Raw genomic sequence first — 17567 nt, 5'->3', positions numbered from 1 at the left:
CACTTTCTTTCCAAGCTCACTACAGTAATGCCACTCAGTTATCCATCTCACAGCCAGTATTATTCCTTGGTTATGTTCCGCATTGATTACTGTAACTTCTTTCTCTTTTGTGTCCCTATCAAGTCCATCCACAAACATCAGCTGGTCCCAATCTCTACTGCTCGTATTATAACCAGAACTCCCCCCATTAGTCATTTAGTCATATCAAGATTCTGCTCCTCACCTTTTAAGCTATTCCATAAACTTGCTTTGCAGTACCTCTCTTCTACTCTCAGGTCCTGTACGGTGCCTCTGGAACTCCCTCTTACCAGACATCTGTAATATTGGCATTAATCCACTTTTAAATTTCCTCTCAAAACTCTTTTCTTTAAAGTGGCATATTCACCTTTAACTGTCACATGAACCCTCTGTTCTTAATTAGCTTATATATTGTAAAATAGTTCTGTGTAAGTTGAGCTTTAGTGTTTTGAAAGATGCCTAAAATAAAATGTGTTGTTATTATCATCTTGTGTCCCTCAGGTCCTTTGCCAAAAACCTTTGCTGACTTCTGGAGGATGGTTTGGGAACAGATGGTACTTATCATTGTAATGACCACCAGGTGAGACTCCAGTTTGGATTGCTGATGTAAACTTTAATGTAAGGATTTGTACAAATGATGGCACATTATTGATGTGTTATGAATGAGATGAAAAGGGATTTACTGTGTCTCTCAGGGTGGTGGAGCGTGGACGTGTCAAATGTGGACAATACTGGCCTCTTGAGGAGGGCAGGACTGAACAGCATGGATACTTCTTGGTCAGGAATACACACATCCAAGTGTTTCAGGACTTCAAACTTTCCCATCTTGAATTGTACAACACACAGGTAGAGCACATGTGTAGTTTACATTTCTTTAACTCAGTTTAAGTCTTTTGAGATGATAAAACTGAGATAGGAGTTTCATTTATTGTGTGGATGCCCTAAAGGGCTTCCACACTATTGAGTTCCTGTTTCTCTTTATTGTGTGGATGCCCTTAAAGGGCTTCCACACTATTGAGTTCCTGTTTCTCTTTATTCTTTATTATTATTGTGTGGATGCCCTTAAAGGGCTTCCACACTATTGTTTTCCTGTTTCTCTTTATTCTTTATTATTATTATTCTTCTAGTTGCTTCCATTACACTTTTTGGCACTTAACTACTTCCACAGTTTTCAGCCGATTTTCTCAGTTCAAACTCTATACTGTTCTGCTCTTTCTGCTCTTTCCGGCAATGACTTTTGGTGTTTATTACTGTTATACTTTTAAAAATATTACACTTTTTCCTTTAATTTGTCCCATTGAAATGAATGGGAAACTTCCACAATTCTGCTAAAACTTGCTTGTTTTTGAAACTTAACTACTTTGTCATACTTTCACCTAGAAACTCCATTCAAACTTTAAAATGTTCTCAGATTATTGGGCTATTCCTGTCTGATTCAGCTTTTTCAGATCTTCTACCGTTTTAATTTTATACCTCTTTAAGTTTTCAGTTGCAAAATTGTGATTTTTCAGAAAATACATGCGTTGCTATGGTTGCTATGCAATTAACTCAGAGTGAGGGCTGGTCTGTTCGAATTTTCTCTTCATGTCTGAACAACTTCTTGCTACTCGCTCAATTTCCACTCAACCCCACAAATTATACATCAAAACGTAGGTATTTTTGCTGGCTTTCAGAAAATGTCACTATCATTCTTGTGGGATTTACAGATTTTTGCAAATCTCCTCAGAGCAACACAAGGTCTGAAAACTCTCCATAGAAAGTCAATGGAGAGCTTGTTCAAAATCACCGCTGAATTTTTTCTAATGAGAGGCATTTTCAAATCGTCATATCTCCTTAACGAAACAAAGCTGAGACATGACGCTTGTGCCAATATATCTTCAGACTCTCCTGATGCTCACAATTCAAGAGTATTTTCCTCACCTATTACCGCTTTGGCCATGAATTACATTTGTTTGAGGATAGAAATTTGTCTCTCGCTCAGATCTCTTCAGATTTCAAACTGTGGAAATGAGGCACTTTTTCTCTCGTCATATCTTTTCATTGATTTCAACAGAGCCCTGAAAATTTCCATGACTGTTCACCAAAGCCTGCTGTTTCTTACTGTGAAAGAATGATTTTGAGGCTCCATAGAGATCTAGAGTTACACAACGTTGTTTGAGGGCAAGTCAAGGCAGTTTTGCTTCGCTTCTTCTCAGTTGCAGTGTGTTACAAGTCATATAGCTTTAATAATTTATATTTTATCTCTGAATTATGAAGACCTGGAGATTTCCCCATCTCTTCTGAACAAAACGGTGTCAGAATGAGCGTTCTAGCCCCTACGGTTAGGAAATTATGGCCATTTGTTCGAGGGGAATCCTGAATGTGAGAAATACACTGCAGAAAACTCATACCTCTCTCTGTGTCTGTGTGTGTAAGTGCTGATTACAGCAGGTGCAGCTAATTTAGCTGACCTAGATATACCAAGCCCAGACTCTAAACAGCCACTGCTCCCTTTAGGCTCTGTGTATGTGTATGTTTGTGTGTCTGTATCAATATTTCTCCCATGTTACATATTACTCCTCCATAATAGTATTTGTGCTAAATCAAAGTACTTCTACTACATCTTAGTACTTCTGCTCAATCATAGTATTTCTGCTAAATCATAGTATTTTTGAAAAATCATGGTATTTGTGCCAAATCATGGTTTTAGGGCAGAACCATAATATTTATTTTATGTTATGAGATTACTACTAAGTGGAGGAATGTCTGTTATGTTATAGTTTATGTGCTGAATATAGTATATCTGCCAAATCATAGTATTTATCCCAAATCATAGTATTTATGCCAAATTACAGTATTTCTGCTAAAAAGCAGAAATAGTACCTTTAGCAGAAATTTCTGTGAAAAGATATTATTTATGTTAAAAGATAGTATTTCTGCTAAATCATAGTATTTCTGCCAAATCATAGTATTTGTACTTATTCATAGTACTTGTGCCAAATCATAGTATTTGTACCCAATCATAGTATTTCTGCAATATGATCGTGTTTGTGGCAAATCATGTTATCTTTTGCCAAATCATGGTATTTGTGCCCAGTTAAAATTTCTGTTATATTATAGTGTTACTACTAAGTCGTAGAATTTCTGTTATGTTATAGTATATCTGCTGATTATAGTATATGTGCCAAATAATAGTATTTATAGCAAATAATAGTATTACTGCCCAAACATAGTATTTCTTGTAGTATTTGTAGTAGTAGTTGTTGTAGTATTTGTGCAAAACATAGAATTTCTGCAAAATCATAGTATACCAAATCATAGTATTCCAAATCATAGTATTACTGCAATTCCATAGTATTTGAGCGAAATCATAGTATTTGTGCAAAAACATACTATGTCTGCAAAATCACATTATATCTGCTATGTTATAGTATTACTACTAAGGCATAGTATTTCTACCAAATCATAGTATTCCTTCAAAATCATAGTATCACTGCAATTTCATAGTATTTGAGCGAAATTGTAGTATTTGTACTAAATCATGGTACTTGTACCAAATCATAGTATTTTTGCAAATCATATTATTTGAACCAAAACATTGTATTTGTAACGAAGTCATAGTATTTCTTCTAAATCATAGTATTTCACCCAAATCTCAGTAGTTGTGCTAAAACCCAGTATTATTGCCAAATCGTAGTATTTGTACTGAAACATAGTATTTGTGCTAATAAGAGTATTTGTACTAAATCATAGTACTTGTGCCAAATCATAGTATTTCTGCCATATTGTGCTAGTTGTGCAAAAACATATAGACTGTCTGCAAAATCATAGTATATCTGTTATGTTATAGTATTACTACTGAGTCACAGTATTTCTGCCAATTCGTAGTATTTGTACTAAATCATACTACTCGTGCCAAATCATAGTATTCAAATCAAAATATAGTATTTGTATCAAAGCATTGTATTTGTACGAAGAACAGTATTTCTGCCAAATCATAGAATTACTGCAATTTCATAGTATTTTGAGGAATCCCTTTTGTTATAGTATTACTTCTAAGTCATAGTATTTCTGCTTTGTCATAGTATTTGTACTGAAACATAGTATTTCTGCCAAATCATAGTATTACTGCTATTTCATAGTATTTGAGTGAAATTACAGTGTTTCTGCAAAAACATTGTATTTCTGCTAAATCATAGTATTTCTCTCATCTTAAAGTACTCAATTATAGTATTTGTGCCAAAGTTTAGTATTTCTGCCAAATGATATTATCTCTGCTAAATCATAGTGTCTGCCAAATCATAGTATTTGTGCCAAATTATGGGATTTTGCCAAAACATGGTACTTGTGCCAAATTATAGTATTTGTGCCCAATTAATATTTCTGTTATGTTATAGTATTACTACTAAGTCGTAGAATTTCTGTTATGTTCTGCCAAATCATAGTATTACGGCTATTTCAAAGTATTTGAGTGAAATTACAGTGTTTCTGCAAAAACATTTTATTTCTGCTAAATCACAGTATTTCTGTTATCTTAAAGTACTTGCACTCAATTATAGTATTTGTGCCAAAGTTTAGTATTTCTGCCAAATCATATTATCTCTGCTAAATCATAGTGTCTGCCAAATCATAATATTTGTGCCTAAGCGCAGCATTTGTACCAAAACATAGTATTGCTGCTATATCATAGTATTTGAGCCAAATCATAGTATATGTCCTAAAACATAGTATTTCTGCCAAATCATAGTATTTGTCCTAAAGCATAGTATTTCAACAAAAACACAGTATTTCTGCTATGTTATAGTATTTGTGCTTGTAGAAAAACCTGTGTTAGTGTGAGCTACATTACCCAGCAGCCTCTGAGCAGTGAGGGAATTCATGGGACTTCTGAGCTAGATGGTCTTCCTTCGCTCCTGGGCTAACGATTGAGGAGAGAGCTGCTGGGAAGGGGAGCAAATAGCCCATCCTGTATTTGTTGGGGATGGTGTGTGTCACATAAACGTGAGTTAATGTTCCATGCTTAAGATGTTTACCCTGCTACTTGTGTGTATTGGTTTTAGTTACCTTTAAGCGTATGTGCTAGTTAGCGATAGCTATGGCAGCCCAGTTATTTGATTGTTTTGGGCTTGTTCCTGCTTTGTTTGTTCCCCCTGCAAATTTATGTGAATTTGTACACTGTAATATCGCTGTATTACGTGAGTGGCTAAGTAGGAGGCTGACTGTTACTAAGTGCATCAGTGTACATAGGTCATCTCTTGTGTTGGAGTGCCCTCTTGTGGCGCCTTTTGGGTAGTGCCTTAGTAAACGTGAACACTGCAAAGAAGTGGTATCAGACTGGTTTGTAGTGGAGGAATTTGTTGCCAGTTTCTTTCATCTTTAATCCGTATTCATGTTGTAATGTAGTAACTTTTGTGGCGCAAATACCACAATATGGCAGAAATACCATGTTTTGGCACAAATACTTTGATTTGATATACTTTAGCTTCTTCACCCCTTTTCAGCAAAATTTTCATTTTTTCACACCTTTTCAGCACAAATTCCAGCTTTTTGGTGGTTTCAGAAAAAAAAAACTCTTTTCAGCAGAAACTCTGCTGATTCACCTCTTTTCAATGCAACGTTCTGCTTCTTTGCCTCTTTTCTGCAGAAATTCTGCTGATTCACCTCTTTTCTGCAAAATTTTCATCCTTTTTGCCTCTTATCAGCACAGTTCTCAGCAGCTTCTGATAATTTCAGCACAATTGTCAGTCTATCTACCTCTTTTTGTGAGAATGAGTTTGGCTCAGTGAGATGAGTAGCTGCCTTGAGACCAGGAGGTTCGAGGGGAATCCTGAATGTGAATGTAAGAAATACACTGCAGAAAACTTATACCTCTCTCTGTGTCTGTGTGTGTAAGGGCTGATTACAGCAGGTGCAGCTAATTTAACTGACCTAGATATACCAAGCCCAGACTCTTAACAGCCACTGTTCCCTTTAGGCTCTGTTTATGTGTATGTTTGTGTGTCTGTATCAATATTTCTCCCATGTTAAAGTATTACTCCTCCATAATAGTATTTCTGTTAAATCAAAGTACTTCTACTACATCTTAGTATTTCTGCTAAATCATAGTATTTTTTGGCCAAATCATGGTATTTGTGCCAAAGCATAGTATTTCCACAAAATAACAGTATTTCTGCTATGTTGTATTATTACTGCTCATAGTATTTCTGCCAAATCTTGGTATTTTTTCCAAAGCATAGTATTTCTGCCATAATCACAATATAACTGCAAAATAAAGGGTTTTTTAGACAAATCATAGTGTTTGTGCTAAATCCTAGTAATTCTGCTCAATCATAGAATTTCTGCTATGCTGAAGTGCTTTTTGCTAGATTACAGAATTTCTGCTAAGTCAAAGTATTTCATGTAAATCATAGTATTTATACCAAGTCCCAGTGTTTCTGCCAAATCATAAATCATAAATAATGTGGCGTGTTGGGGAACAGCTAGTTCTCTCCCATCATGCCTTGGGACATGTGCTGCTGTTTAGATGTTCTTGTTTCATTGTTTATGGTTACGTTACTTTTAACTGTTGTCTTGAATGTTGTGTTTATACTATGGTACAAAGTCACTGACAGTTATTGTTTTATAGGAAGAATGCAGTACCATAAGTGAGTTCTGTTATGCTGTTATTGACCCTTGAAGCACATTGTGGCACAAGCAAGTATGTTCAATAAAAACTCCCCTACCAGCTTGGGGTGGAAATACAGGCTCAATCTCTCCCTGTGAGTTTCTTTGCAAGATTCATCTGCATGCCACAATAATTTTAATAAAGCAAAGTTAAGATGAGAGGCTTGTGCCAATTCATCTTCAGACACTGCTGACACTCACGGTTGGAGCAGTATTTACTGTCATCTTACTGTTGAGCCATAAATTACGTTTGTTTTCAAACTCTTGAGCCATAAATTACGTTTGTTTTCAAACTCTTAAAATGAAGCCGCTTTCTTCTCTCGTCATATCTCCGCTGACGGAGGTACAAAAGAGCTATCGCAGTCAAAGTTCATGAAATTCTGCTGATTCACCCAGTAAAGGAATTGTGCTTCTATCCCACCTAGTTTTTGAGTTACACGACATTTTGTAACTCCAGAAAACGGCGCTTTTACGCCGCTCACCGCGATCTAATTCTGACTGCTCATCTCCTGTTTTCCAGACTCTGGCTCTCTTTGCCGGTGGCGCATTTGGTAATGACACGGGTCTGCAGCCCAAAGGTCGTGGGTTCAATTCCACCTTGGTCCACATGGTTTTTTTTTTTCACTACAAATTTATACACTATCACAGACCTGTAATTTATATTGCTAATTTATTACAATTCTGCAAAGTTTTATGATGTTAGCAGTTTGTCTAATACGGACCTCAGATTCTTGTTAATGCTCCATGGCAGAAATACATACAAGTACACAGCCTGATGAAGCAGACAGAAGCAGTACCTCTGATTGCAGAAAGTATTACTACTCCATAATAGTATTTCTGTTAAATCAAAGTACTTCTACTACATCTTAGCACTTCTGCTCAATCATAGTATTTCTGCTAAATCATAGTATTTTTGCCAAATCATGGTTTTTTTTTTGCCAAAACATAACATTTCTGTTAAGCTATAGTATTACTAATAAGTGGAGGAATTTCTGTCATGTTATAGTATATGTGCTGATTACAGTATATCTCCCAAATCATAGTATTTATCCCGAATCATAGTATTTTACAGTATTTCTGCTAAAAGCAGAACTAGTACCTTTAGCAGAAATTTCTGTCAAAAGATATTAGTTATGTTAAAACATAGTATTTCTGCTAAATCATAGTATTTGTGCCTATTCATAGTATTTGTACTCAATCATAGTATTTCTGCCATATCATCGTATTTGTGCCAAATCATGGTATATTTTTGCCAAATCATGGTATTTGTGCCAAATTAGAGTATTTGTGTCCAATTAAAATTTCTGTTATGTTATAGTATTACTACTATGCCATAGCATTTCTACCAAATCATAGCATTTCTTCAAAATCATAGTATTACTGCAATTTCATAGTATTTGAGCGAAATCGTAGTATTTGTGAAAAAATATACTATGTCTGCAAAATCACAGTATATCTGTTATGTTATAGTATTACTACTAAGGCATATTATTTCTGCCAATAAGAGTATTTGTATTAAATCATAGTAGTTGTGCTAAATCACAGTATTTCAGCTACATTGTGCTAGTTGTGCAAAAACATAGACTGTCTGCAAAATCATAGTATATCTATTATGTTATAGTATTACTACTAAGTCGTAGACTTTCTGTTTTGTTATAGTATCTCTGCTGAATATAGTATATGTGCCAAATCATAGTATTTATAGCAAATCATATTATTTGTGCTAACACATAGTATACTGCCACATTATAGTATTTGTGTAAAACCAGAATGTCTGCAAAATCATCATATATCTGTTATGTTATAGTATTACTACTAATGCATAGTATTTCTAACAAATCATAGAATTCCTTCAAAATCATAGTATTACTGCAATTTCATAGTATTTGAGCAAAATCGTAGTATTTGTGCAAAAACATACTATGTCTGCAAAATCACAGTATATCTGCTATGCTATAGTATTACTACTAAGGCATAGTAATTCTACAAAATCATAGTATTCCTAAAAATCATAGTATTTCTGCAATTTCATAGTATTTGAGCGAAATCGTAGAATTTTTGCAAATCATATTATTTGAACCAAAACATTGTATTTGTACGAAGTCATAGTATTTCTTCTAAATCATTGTATTTCACCCAAATCTCAGTAGTTGTGCTAAAACCCAGTATTATTGCCAAATCATCGTATTTGTACTAAATCATAGTACTTGTGCCAAATCATAGTATTTCTGCCATATTGTGCTAGTTGTGCAAAAAAATAGACTGTCTGCAAAATCATAGTATATCTATTATGTTATAGCATTACTACTAAGTCATAGACTTTCTGTTTTGTTATAGTATATCTGCTGAATATAGTACATGTGCCAAATCATAGTATTTATAGCAAATCATAGTATTTGTGCTAAAACATAGTATACTGCCACATTATAGTATTTGTGTAAAACCAGAATGTCTGCAAAATCATCATATATCTGTGATGTTATAGTATTACTACTAATGCATAGTATTTCTGCAAAATCATAGTATTTTTGCAGAAACCTTGTACTTGGTAAATAATAGTATTTGTGCCAAATCATAGTATTTGTGCCAAAACATTGTATTTGTACAAAGTCATAATATTTCTTCTAAATCATAGTATTTCAATCAAATCTCAGGAGTTGTGCTAAAACGCAGTATTATTGCCAAATCATAGTATTTGTACTCAAACATATCAGTTCAACTTATTTAACTCTTCTCAACAGCCCAACACCTCTTCTTCACCCCTGCTTCAGCAGAATTGTGAGTGTTTTCACCCTTTTCAGCACAAATCCCAGCTTTTTCAGGTGTTTTCAACAGAAATCTCTTTTTAGCAGACATTCTGCTGATTCACCTGTTTTCAGTGCAACGTTCTACTTCTTTACCTCTTTTCAGTAGAAATTCTGCTGATTCACCTATTTTAAGCAGAATTTTCAGCCTTTCACCTCTTATCAATACAAATCTCAGTATCTTCTGCTCATTTCAGAGGAAACCATTTCACCTCTTTTCAGTAGAAATTTGAACTTCTGTACCCCTTTGAAGCAGAATCTTTGCCTTTTCACCTCTTTTCAGCAAAAGTTTCTGTTTTTTCACTTGTTTTCAGCATAATTTTTCAGTTTCTTTACCGCCATACAATTTTGCAGCTTTTCATCTTTTTCAGTCATTTTCAGCAGGCAACTTCAGCGTTATATAGCATCCACACAGCATTTTCGCAGGAAATGCAAATTTTTCTAGTTATTCTTCTAGTTGCTTCCGCACACTTTTTTGGCACTTAACTACTTCCTCAGTTTTCAGCCGATTTTCTCAGTTCAAACTCTATACTGTTCTGCTCTTTCTGCTCTTTCCGCAATGACTTTTGGTGTTTATTACTGTTATACTTTTTAAAATATTACACTTTTTTCCTTTAATTTGTCCCATTGAAATGAATGGAAAACTTCCACAATTCTGCTAAAACTTGCTTGTCTTTGAAACTTAACTACTTTGTCATACTTTCACCTAGAAACTCCATTCAAACTTTAAAATGTTCTCAGACTATTGGGCTATTCCTGAATGATTCAGCTTTTTCAGATCTTCTACCGTTTTATTTTTATACCTCTTTAAGTTTTCAGTTGCAAAATTGTGATTTTTCAGAAAATACATGCGTTGTTATGGTTGCTATGCAATTAACTCAGAGTGTGCACTCGTCCTTTCTGAATTTTCTCTTCATGTCTGAACAACTTCTTGCTACTCGCTCAATTTCCACTCAACCCCACAAATTATACATCAAAACGTAGGTATTTTTGCTGGCTTTCAGAAAATGTCACTATCAGTGTTGTGGGACTTATAGATTTTTGCAAATCTCCTCAGAGTAACATAAAGTCTCAAAACTCTCCATAGAAAGTCAATGGAGAGTTTCTTCAAAATCAGCGCTGGAATTCTCTAATGAGAGGCATTTTCAAATCGTCATATCTCCTTAACGAAACAGAGTTGAGACATGACGCTTGTGCCAATATATCTTCAGACATCCCTGATGCTCACAATTCAAGAATTTTTTCCTCACCTATTACCGTTTGGCCATGAATTACACTTGTTTGAGGGTAGGAAATTTTTCCTCGCTCAGATTTCTTCAGATTTCAAACTCTGGAAATGAGGCACTTTTTTCTCTCGTCATATCTTTTTGATTGATTTCAACAGAGACCTGAAAATTTCCATGACTGTTCACCAAAGCCTGCTGTTTCTTACGGTGAAAGAATGATTTTGATGCTCCATATAGATTTAGAGTTACAAAACGTTGTTTGAGGGCAAGTCAAGGCAGTTTTGCTTCGCCTCTACTCAGTTACAGTGTATTACAAGTCATATATCTTCAATAATTTACATTTTATCTCTGAATTATGAAGGCCTGAAGTTTTCCCCATCTCTTCTGAACAAATCGGTGTCAGAATGAGCGCTCTAGCCCCTACGGTTAGGAAATTATGGCCATTTGTTCGAGGGGGGGAATCCTGAATGTGAGAAATACACTGCAGAAAACTCATAGCTGTGTCTGTGTCTGTGTGTGTAAGTGCTGATTACAGCAGGTGCAGCCAATTTAGCTGACCTAGATATACCAAGCACAGACTCTTAACAGCCACTGTACACTTTGCTCTCTGTGTATGTGTGTGTGAGTATCAATATTTCTCCCATGTTAAAGTATTACTCCTCCATAATAGTATTTGTGCTAAATCAAAGTACTTCTACTACATCTTAGTACTTCTGCTCAATCATAGTATTTCTGCTAAATCATAGTATTTTTGACAAATCATGGTATTTGTGCCAAATCATGGTTTTTGGGCAGAACCATAATATTTATTTTATGTTATGAGATTACTACTAAGTGGAGGAATGTCTGTTATGTTATAGTATATTTGCTGAATATAGTATATCTGCCAAATCATAGTATTTATCCCAAATCATAGTGTTTATGCAAAATTACAGTATTTCTGCTAAAAAAAGCAGAAATAGTACCTTTAGCAGAAATTTCTGTCAAAAGATATTATTTATGTTAAAACATAGTATTTCTGCTAAGTCATAGTATTTCTGCCAAATCATAGTATTTGTACTTATTCATAGTACTTGTGCCAAATCATAGTATTTGTACCCAATCATAGTATTTCTGCAATATCATCGTATTTGTGCCAAATCATGGTATTTTTTTGCCAAATCATGGTTTTGGGGCAAATCATGTTATTTGTGTCCAGTTAAAATTTCTGTTATATTATAGTGTTACTACTAAGTCGTAGAATTTCTGTTATGTTATAGTATATCTGCTGATTATAGTATATGTGCCAAATCATAGTATTTATAGCAAATCATAGTATTACTGCCCAAACATAGTATTTCTGCCAAATTGTAGTATTTGTGCAAAAACATAGAATTTCTGCAAAATCATAGTATATCTGTTATGTTATAGTATTACTACTAAGGCATAGTATTTCTATCAAATCATAGTATTCCTTCAAAATCATAGTATTACTGCAATTCCATAGTATTTGAGCGAAATCGTAGTATTTGTACTAAATCATGGTACTTGTGCCAAATCATAGTATTTTTTGCAAATCATATTATTTGAACCAAAACATTGTATTTGTACGAAGTCATAGTATTTCTTCTAAATCATGGTATTTCACCCAAATCTCAGTAGTTGTGCTAAAACCCAGTATTATTGCCAAATCGTAGTATTTGTACTGAAACATAGTATTTGTGCCAATAAGAGTATTTGTACTAAATCATAGTACTTGTGCCAAATCATAGTATTTCTGCCATATTGTGCTAGTTGTGCAAAACATAGACTGTCTGCAAAATCATAGTATATCTGTTATGTTATAGTATTACTACTAAGTCACAGTATTTCTGCCAATTCGTAGTATTTGTACTAAATCATACTACTCGTGCAAATCATAGTATTGAAATCAAAATATAGTATTTGTACCAAAGCATTGTATTTGTAATGAAGTACAGTATTTCTGCCAAATCATAGAATTACTGCAATTTCATAGTATTTTGAGGAATCCCTTTTGTTATAGTATTACTTCTAAGTCATAGTATTTCTGCTTTGTCATAGTATTTGTACTGAAACATAGTATTTCTGCCAAATCATAGTATTACTGCTATTTCATATTATTTGAGTGAAATTACAGTGTTTCTGCAAAGACATAGTATTTCTGCCAAATCATAGTATTACTGCTATTTCATAGTATTTGAGTGAAATTACAGTGTTTCTGCAAAAACATTGGTTGGTATTGGTTTTAGTTACCTTTAGCGTGATGTGCTAGTTAGCAATAGCTATGGCAGCCCAGTTATTTTATTGTTTTGGGCTCGTTCCTGCTTTGTTTTTTTTTTCCCCTGCAAATTTATGTGAATTTGTACACTGTAATATCGCTGTATTACGTAATGGCTAAGTAGGAGGCTGACTGTTACTAAGTGCATCAGTGTACATAGGTCATCTCTTGTGTTGGAGTGCCCTCTTGTGGCGCCTTTTGGGTAGTGCCTTAGTAAACGTGAACACTGCAAAGAAGTGGTATCAGACTGGTTTGTAGTGGAGGAATTTGTTGCCAGTTTCTTTCATCTTTAATCCGTATTCATGTTGTAATGTAGTAGTACCACAATATGGCAGAAACACTATGTTTTGGCACAAATACTTTGATTTGGTATACTTTAGCTTCTTCACCCCTGTAGGCAAAATTTTCATTTTTTTCACCCTTTTCAGCACAAATTCCAGCTTTTTGGCTGTTTTCAGAAAAACAAAACTCTTTTGAGCAGAAACTCTGCTGATTCATCTCTTTTCAGCGCAACTTATTGCTTCTTTACCTCTTTTCTGCAGAAATTCTGCTGATTCACCTCTTTTCTGCAAAATGTTCAGCCTTTTCACCTCTTATCAGCACAAATCTCAGCTGTTTTCAGAAAAAACTCTTTTGAGCAGAAATTCTGCTGATTCATCTCTTTTCAGCGCAACTTATTGCTTCTTTACCTCTTTTCTGCAGAAATTCTGCTGATTCACCTCTTTTCTGCAAAATTTTCAGCCTTTTCACTTCTTCTCAGCACAGTTCTCAGCAGCTTCTGCTCATTTAGCAAAATTGTCAGTTGCTCCATCTCTTGCTTTTGTGAGAATGAGTTTGGTTCAGTGAGATGAGCAGCTGCCTTAAGACCAGAAGGGCCAGGTTCAAATCCGGTCATGGCAAAAGCTGTTTTCAGTTTTCTTTTTGTTCTGCCTCTTTTCTGCAGAAGTTCTGCTCATTCACCTCATCTCTTGTGTTGGAGTGCCCTCTTGTGGCGCCTTTTGGGTAGTGCCTTAGTAAACGTGAACACTGCAAAGAAGTGGTATCAGACTGGTTTGTAGTGGAGGAATTTGTTGCCAGTTTCTTTCATCTTTAATCCGTATTCATGTTGTAATGTAGTAACTTTTGTGGCACAAATACCACAATATGGCAGAAACACTATGTTTTGGCACAAATACTTTGATTTGGTATACTTTAGCTTCTTCACCCTTTTCAGCAAAATTTTCATTTTTTCACCCCTTTTCAGCACAAATTCCATTTTTGGGGCTGTTTTCAGAAAAAAAAAAACTCTTTTAAGCAGAAACTCTGCTGATTCATCTCTTTTCAGCGCAAGTTTCTGCTCCTTTGCCTCTTTTCTGCAGAAATTCTGCTGATTCACCTCTTTTCTGCAAAATTTTCAGCCTTTTCACCTCTTATCAGCACAATTCTCAGCAGCTTCTGCTAATTTCAGCAGAGTAAGTAATGACACGCCTCTGCAGTTCAAAGGTCGTATGCTCAATCCCACCTTGGTCAACATTTTTTTCCCTACAAATTTATACACTATCACAGACCTCTAATTTATATTGCTAATTTCTTTCACTACAAATGAGTAGTGCAAAACATACTATGTCTGTCTGCAACATCACAGTATATCTGTTATGTTATAGTATTACTACTAAATCACAGTATTTCTGCCAATTCAAGGAGGCTGACTGTTACTAAGTGCATCAGTGTACATAGGTCATCTGTTGTGTTGGAGTGCCCTCTTGTGGCGCCTTTTGGATAGTGCCTTAGTCAATGTGAACACTGCAAAGAAGTGGTATCAGACTGGTTTGTAGTGGAGGAATTTGTTGCCAGTTTCTTTCATCTTTAATCCGTATTCATGTTGTAATGTAGTAGTACCACAATATGGCAGAAACACTATGTTTTGGCACAAATACTTTGATTTGGTATACTTTAGCTTCTTCACCCCTTTTCAGCAAAATTTTCATTTTTTCACCCCTTTCAGCACAAATTCCAGCCTTTTGGCTGTATTCAGAAAAAAAAAACTCTTTTCAGCAGAAACTCTGCTGATTCATCTCTTTTCAGCGCACGCTTTATGATTTTAGCAGCTTTTCTAATATGGACCTCAGATTCTTGTTAATGCTCCATGGCAGAAATACATACAAGTACCCACCTGATGAAGCAGACAGAGGCAGTACCTCTGATTGGTGAATTTGAGCAGAAACAGGTTGTTTTACCTCTTTTCAGCAGAAATTCTGCTGATTCACCTCTTTTCTGCAGAAGTTTGAGCAGCTTCTGCTCATTTCAGCAGAATTATGAGTCTCTCCACCTATTCTTTGCAAGAGTGAGTTTGGCTCAGTGAGATGAGTGGCTGCCTTGAGACCAGGAGGGCCAGGTTCAAATCCTGCTCACGGCAATATTTTTTTTTTTCACCACTTTTCAGCACAAGTCCCTGCTTTTTCAGGTATTTTCAGCAAAACATCTTTTCGGTAGAATTCTGCTGAAAATTCTGCTTATTCACCTCTTCTGCAAAATTTTCAGCCTTTTCACCTCTTATTAGCACAAATCTCAGCTGTTTTCAGAAAAAAACACTTTTGAGCAGAAATTCTGCTGATTCATCTCTTTTCAGTGCAACTTTCTGCTTCTTTACCTCTTTTCTGCAGAAATTCTGCTGATTCACCTCTTTTCTGCAAAATTTTCAGCCTTTTCTCCTCTTATCAGCACAATTCTCAGCAGCTTCTGCTCATTTCAGCAAAAGTGTCAGTCTCTCCACCTCCTCATTGGGAGAATGACTTTGGCTCAGTGAGATGAGTAGCTGCCTTGAGACCAGGAGGGCCGGGTTCAATCCTGCTCATGGCAACATAGGGGGTTTCTTTCACCACTTTTTTAGCAAAATTTCGCCGTCTTTACCCCTTTGCAGTAGAATTTTTTGCTTTTCACCACTTTTAAGCAAAAATCTCTCCTTCTTCACTTGTTTTCAGCGGAATTTTCAGTTTCTTCACCACCATACAACTTTTTGCAACTTTTCATCTTTTTCAGCTTTTCAGCAGACAGCTTCAGCGTATAGGCATCCACACAGCATTTTCGCAGGAAATGCAAATTTTTCTAGTTCTTTATTATTCCTCTAGTTGCTTCCGTACACTTTTTGGCACTTAACTACTTTCTCAGTTTTCAGCCGATTTTTTCAGTTCAAACTCTATACTGTTCTGCTCTTTCTGCTAATGATGGCTATGACTTTTGGTGTTTATTACTGTTATACTTTTTAAAATATTACACTTTTTCCTTTAATTTGTCCCATTGAAATGAATGGAAAACTTCCACAATTCTGCTAAAACTTGCTTGTTTTTGAAACTTAACTACTTTGTCATACTTTCACCTAGAAACTCCATTCAAACTTTAAAATGTTCTCAGATTATTGGGCTATTCCTGTCTGATTCAGCTTTTTCAGATCTTCTACCGTTTAATCTTATCTCTTTTAAGTTTTCAGTTGCAAAATTGTGATTTTTCAGAAAATACATGCGTTGCTATGGTTGCTATGCAATTAAGTCAGAGTGAGTGCTGGTCCGTTCTGAATTTTCTCTTCATGTCTAAACAACTTCTTGCTACTGGCTCAATTTGCACTCAACCCCACAAATTATACATCAAAACGTAGGTATTTTTGCTGGCTTTCAGGCAATGTCACTATCTTTATTGTGAGATTTACCGTTTTTTCGCAATTTGCCTCGGAGTGACACAAGGTCTCAATACTCCCCATTCAAAGTCTATGGGGAGGTTTTGAAATTCAGAGCTGAAATTCTGTAACGGAGGCATTTTAAAATCGCCATATCTCTTTAACAAAGCAAAGTTAGGACATGAGGCTTGTGCCAATATATCTTCAGACACTGCTGACACTCACAGTGGAAGCAGTTTTACAATTATCTTACCGTTGAGCAATGAATTACGTTTGTTTGAGGGGTGGAAATCTGTCCTTCTCTCAGTCTTCAAACTCTGAAATGAAGCCGCTTTTCTCTCGTCATATCTCCGCGACGAAGGTAGAACGAGCTATGAAAATCGCAGTCAAAATACACCAAAGTCCGCTGATTCACCCAGTCCAAGAATTATGCTGCTAGCCCTCCTAGTTTTTGAGTTACACGACGCGTTTGTAACTCCAAAAAGCGCGCGTTTTAAGCCTCACCGCGATCTATTTTCTGACTGCCCAAGTATCTGTCTTTCAGACTGCCGCCCCCTGTCCAGGTGGCGCAATCAGTAATGACACGGCTCTGCAGCTCAAAGGTCGTGGGTTCAATCCCACCTTGGTCCACGTTTTTTTTTCACTACAAATTTATACACTATCACAGACCTGTAATTTATATTGCTAATTTATTACAATTCTGCAAAGTTTTATGATTTTAGCAGCTTTTCTAATATGGACCTCAGATTCTTGTTAACGCCCATGGCAGAAACAAGTACACAGCCTGATGAAGCAGACAGAGGCAGTACCTCTGATTGGTGAATTTGAGCAGAACCAGGTTGTTCTTTCATTTCATTTCTTTATTTATTTCACACATGGTTCAACAGTGTTTCTTTTTCTACATACAGAACCTTCTGCCTCTTTTCAGCAGAAATTCTGCTCATCTCTTG

The 17567-nt window shown here is 35.6% G+C and overlaps 1 protein-coding gene across 1 annotated transcript in view; it reads left to right on the top strand.

Moving 5' to 3' along the window:
- ptpn9b (protein tyrosine phosphatase non-receptor type 9b) overlaps positions 1–17567 on the top strand; it is a 30589-nt gene that overhangs the window by 7610 nt on the left and 5412 nt on the right. The window contains exons 10-11 of the mRNA XM_031728176.2: positions 520–598; positions 714–864. Of these exons, the coding sequence (XP_031584036.1) occupies positions 520–598; positions 714–864 (230 nt within the window). The remainder of the gene's footprint in view (positions 1–519; positions 599–713; positions 865–17567) is intronic.

Source organism: Oreochromis aureus, linkage group 6, assembly GCF_013358895.1.
Source record: "Oreochromis aureus strain Israel breed Guangdong linkage group 6, ZZ_aureus, whole genome shotgun sequence".
NCBI classification, from domain to species: domain Eukaryota; kingdom Metazoa; phylum Chordata; class Actinopteri; order Cichliformes; family Cichlidae; genus Oreochromis; species Oreochromis aureus.
Note: the sequence above shows the minus strand (reverse complement) of the source record. Positions and strands in the feature narration are given on the sequence as shown.